The sequence below is a fragment of the Mandrillus leucophaeus genome, unplaced genomic scaffold (assembly GCF_000951045.1).
Source record: "Mandrillus leucophaeus isolate KB7577 unplaced genomic scaffold, Mleu.le_1.0 Scaffold771, whole genome shotgun sequence".
NCBI lineage: Eukaryota > Metazoa > Chordata > Mammalia > Primates > Cercopithecidae > Mandrillus > Mandrillus leucophaeus.
Window position 1 is genome coordinate 146,494 of NW_012108375.1, and position 5,149 is coordinate 151,642.

The window sequence follows — 5,149 nt, forward strand, 5'->3', positions numbered from 1 at the left end:
TGCTGTGTCGCCCAAGCTAGAGTACAGTAGCACAATCTTGGCTCACTGTAACCTCCGCCTCCTGGGGTTCAAGTGATTCTCATGCCTCAGTCTCCAACTAGCTAGGACTACAGGCACACGCCACCACAACTGGCTAATTTTTGTATTTTTGGTAGAGACAGGGTTTCACCATGTTGGCTAGGCTGGTCTTGAACTCCTGACCCTCAAGTGATCTGCCCGCCTCAGCCTCCCAAAGCACTGAGATTACAAGTGTGAGCCAACATAACTGTGTGTGTGTGTGTGTGTGTGTGTGTGTGTGTGTGTGTGTGTGTAGACAGACCCCTGGTTAATTAGCTTGCCAAAGTTAACTGTTAATTATGAAAACAGGATGACTTCTAATAAGCCCTAAATGCTTCATAATAAGTCCTAAAATTTAGGAAAACTTATAGGAGAAGGATTACTTCTAGATACTCATATCATTAGGACAAAGCTAAAAGCTCTGGAATATGATTACTACAAAACTGCTGGCACTGTTGCACTAACTTGGTGGGACTTGTTTATAAACTTTATTTCCCCAATTTGTATTAAGAAGTATTATATGACAGTATTTAGTGTTTGTGAAAGTCCTGTATTTGGTCAGACCATTTAAAATTTATCATCGGGTGATTCTTTTTTGTAATTATAAAAGAAACACACGCTCATTCTAAAAATTTCAAGGGCTGATTTTTCTCTCCTTCTGAGGTAATAAGGACTTAACATTTTAGAATATATCTTCCATACTTAGTATCAAACTAAACATACTAAATAAGATACTTGGCCTTGTTAATAATTTCAACATATATATAAATGTGATATATCATATTAACAAAATGAAGGAAAAAAGCTCTCAAAGGATGCAGAAAAAGCATTTGACAAAATTCAATGTCCTTTCATAATAAACTCTCAACAAATCAGGTATAGATGGAAAGCACCTCAACACAATAAAGGCCATATGTGACAAATCCACAGCTCACATCATACTTAACAACGAAAAGTTAAAAGCTTTTCCTCTAAGATCTGGGACAAGGTAAGGATGCCTATTCCTGCCACTTCTTTTCAACGTTGTACTTAAGTCCTACCCAGAGAAAGAAATAAAAGGATTCCAAATTACAATAGGAGAAACTGAAATGTCCCTATCTGCAGACAACATAACCTTATACATAGAAAACCCTAAAGACTCCAACCAAAATACTGGTAGAATTCAGTAAACTTGCAGGATACAAAAATCAACATACAAAAATCAGTAACATTTTTGTATACTAACAAACTATATGAAAAGGTTATTAAGAAAACAATCCCATTTATAATAGCTACCAAAAAAATAAAATACTTAGGAATAAATTTAACAAAATAGGTAAATGACACACACACTGAAAACTACAGAACATTCGATGAAAAAAATTGAAGCAGCACAATAAATGGAAAGAAATCTTGTGTTCAATGGACTTGAAAATTAATATTGTTAAAATGTCCATACTACCCAAAGTGGTCTACAGATTCAACCCAATCCCTACCAAAATTCCAATGACATTTTTCATAGACAAAGAAAAAAACAATCCTACGATTCATATGGAGCCACAAAAGACTGAATACCCAAAGCAACGGTGAACAAAAAGAACTAAACTGCAGGCATCACACCTGACTTCAAAATATGCTACAAAGCAACCATAGTCAAAGCAGCATGGTAATGACATGAAAACAGACAGACCAAAGGAATGAAATAGACAGTCCAAAAATAAATCCATGTATTTTGTCAATTATTTTTTGACAAGGGTGCCAAGAACACATACATAATGGGTAAAGGACAGTCTCTTCAATAAATAAAGGACAGTGTTGGGACAACTGGACATCCACATGCGGAATGAAATTAAACTCTTATCTTACACCATATAAAAAATCAACTCAAAATGGATTAAAGACTTAACTGTAACACCTGAAAGTATTAAAAAAAAATCACTAGAAAAAAATATAGGAGAAAAGCTCCATGACATTCCAGAGCCTGGCAATGGGTTAAACAATGATTTTTTTTTAATATCACCCCAAAAGCACAGGCATAAAAAGCAAAAACAGACAAATGGGATCACACCACACAGAACAGCTCCTGTACAGCCAAAGAAACAACAGAGTGAAGAAACAGCCTATGGAGTGGGAGAAAATGTTTGCAAGCTATACATCTGAGAAGGGGTTAGTATTTAAAATATGTAAGAAACTGAAAAACCTCAATAACAAGAAAACAAGTAATCTGACTTAAAAATCAGCAAATGACCTGAATAGATGGTTTTCAACAAAAGACATACAAATGACCAACAGGTAAATGAAAAATGTTCAACATCATTAATCACCAGGGAAATGCAGATTAAATCTACAGTGAGATACGACCTCACACTTGTTAGAATGAGTAAAAAGACCAAAGATAAGTGCTGATGAGGAAGTTGAGAAAAGGGAATGCTTGCACACTGTTGGTGGGGATGTAAATTAGTATAGCCACTATGGAAAACAGTATGGAGGGTCCTCAAAAAATTAGAACTACCACAAGATCCAGCAATCCCACTACTGGATATGTATCAAAGTGAATGAAATCAGTATGCTGAAGAAATATTTAAACTCCTATGTTCATTACAGCCCTATTCACAATAGCCAAGACAGGGAATCAACCTAAGTGTCCATCAATGGATGAATGAATAAAGAAAATATGATATACACAATGGAATACTATTCAGCCTTTAAAAAGAAGAAAATCCTGTTAATTTGCTGTAACATGGATAAACCTGGAGGACATTATGTTAAGTAAAACAAGCCAGGAACAGAAAAAAAAAAAAATACCACATAAGCTCACTTACATATGGCATCTTGCAGAGGCAGAGGCAGAGTAGCATGGTGGTTACCAGGGGCTGGGGATGGGGAAGCAGGGATGGAGGATTGGAATATGTTGTTCAAAGGATATAAAATTTCAGTTTGACAGGAGAAATAAGTACAAGAGATCTATCCTGCAACATGATGACCACAATTAAAAATGTAAAAACAAACCAAAAAAACCCCTTACATTTATTGTCCACGTGCTTTAAGCTATGACAGATTTTATGTATACACATTAAACAAATTCTAAGCCAAGGCTATAACATTTAATTTTACTGTATTTGATACAAAACAGGTGGCAAAACTTGTAAAGTGGGGCAACTATCTTTACATAAAATATTCTTAGATGAAGTTCATATTAATATATTAGATTTAACTTATTTTTATATTCTTATTTTTGAAAACTCAATAGAAATCTTAGAAATGAAACATGTTCCCAAGTGCAAAAAATTATGGGCAAAAAAAACCCTTACCATTCTTGCTGACATCCAGTTCCCTGAGATTAATAAGGTTTGCAATGGATGCTGGTAACGTTGTTAAATCATTGTCTGGCAAACTCAGTTTGTGTAAAGACTGACAGTTAAAAAGTTGCTATTGAAAAAAGGGAGGAAAGAATGTCAATTATATATATCTTTAACTATTTCATGAACTTTTATACATATAAATAATATCAGCCATATTAAAACTGAATGAGTTTTAACTTATACTAATACCAGGAAAGATGTCTCATTGTTCTCGTTACGCTATTATAGATATGAATACAACTGAACCATTCATATTAATTTATATCTTCATACTTCTACCTTAAGCAAAATGCACTTAGTGAGAGTAAATATATAGCTGTATTCTCTGTTGAGTTAGTACAAAAAATAAGTGGCTATTAAATGTGATCAACTCTGGAGCTTGTCTTTCAAGCAATCTTATTCCAAAATGAAAGTCCTATTTAAGAAGAATATTCTTCTAAAAATGTAAAAGTGTTAGGTATGATAAGATATAAATGATTCAGTTATTTGCACTGTTGTAGCAAGACTTTCCCTTTCCAACAAAACCCCTAAACCAAGACTCTACTGGTGGTGATCAGAGGAGGAGACAAATTTTGGTCTTCCATATTCTCTAGAACTAGCTACGGAAGATAAACTGCCTGCTGAAGAACAACATATAAAGAAGAACAGTGAATTACCCTACCACAATCTAGGTTTCTAGTTCATAAATACGTGACCAACAACCTTTAATTTTTATCCATAGCCATATAAAGATTTCTCTGTAAGATAACCCCTAGGATAGCAGTGGCTTTCAAAATGTTCTTACTGACCACCAGAAAAAAACCTGTTGCGTACCATCATCCAGTATGTATATACACACAAATCTAAAACATTTTCATGAAACAATGGCTATACACAACACACTCTATTTTCTATTTTTTATAATTAAGGCTGCAAGAGTAGATATAAGATGTTCATTAAATTTGAATTTCAGATAAACAAATAATTTTTTAGCACAAGTATATCCCACAATTATATGGAACACACTTACACTAACAAATTATTCCTTGTTTATTTGAAAATTCTAATTTAATTGTCCTATATTTCCTAATTCTCACAGTCCAAATTTATGGTTCTTTTTTCAAAATGCTACCCACACATACTAAACTGATTTTATGAGCTACCAATGGGTCTCTACATAGTTTTAAAAACACTGCTGTTTGGGTGGCAAAATTATAGCAATTTAATTGGTATAGGATAATAAGAGGAGAAATTGATATAGGATAATAAGAGACTGGGATTTAAGAAGAAAAAGTACACTGAAAAAAGTTTGGTGAAAAAAAAACAAGGTGATAACTTGAGAACGTGTTTCATGGCAACAAACTAACTTTCTCCTTTCAGTTGTTACTAGACTTCAGAAATTTAAGTCCTCCAAAACCTTTTCAAACAAATTATAAATGGAGGAAAACAGTAACTGTATGAACTCAAAAAAAGCTGTTTAACAATAAAATTATGATATGGTAAAAGGACAATTACCCTCAATTGTAACAATGCACATTAACGTCTTATGAAAAGTCGAAAAAGACAGCATTAATTTCAATTATTGGTCTAGTCAAATCTACTGACTCCAGAAATTATTTAGTCTCATTATTTACCTTAATGGCTACAAGGCAACTAAAATTAAATACAAAATTTTACGTTATCTGCACAAGTATAAAAGCAATTAACTTGAAGAAATACAAGTTTAAAAATCGACTTTTAAAAATGTGAATTGTGCGGCATACTCTAAGATA

At 33.4% G+C, this 5,149-nt stretch overlaps 1 protein-coding gene across 5 annotated transcripts in view; it reads right to left on the reverse strand.

Moving 5' to 3' along the window:
• ERBB2IP (erbb2 interacting protein) overlaps positions 1–5,149 on the reverse strand; it is a 149,987-nt gene that overhangs the window by 83,576 nt on the left and 61,262 nt on the right. For all 5 annotated transcript variants that reach the window (XM_011966741.1, XM_011966743.1, XM_011966740.1 and 2 more), the window contains exon 4: positions 3,348–3,465. In XM_011966741.1, coding sequence (XP_011822131.1) covers positions 3,348–3,465 — 118 coding nt within the window. The remainder of the gene's footprint in view (positions 1–3,347; positions 3,466–5,149) is intronic.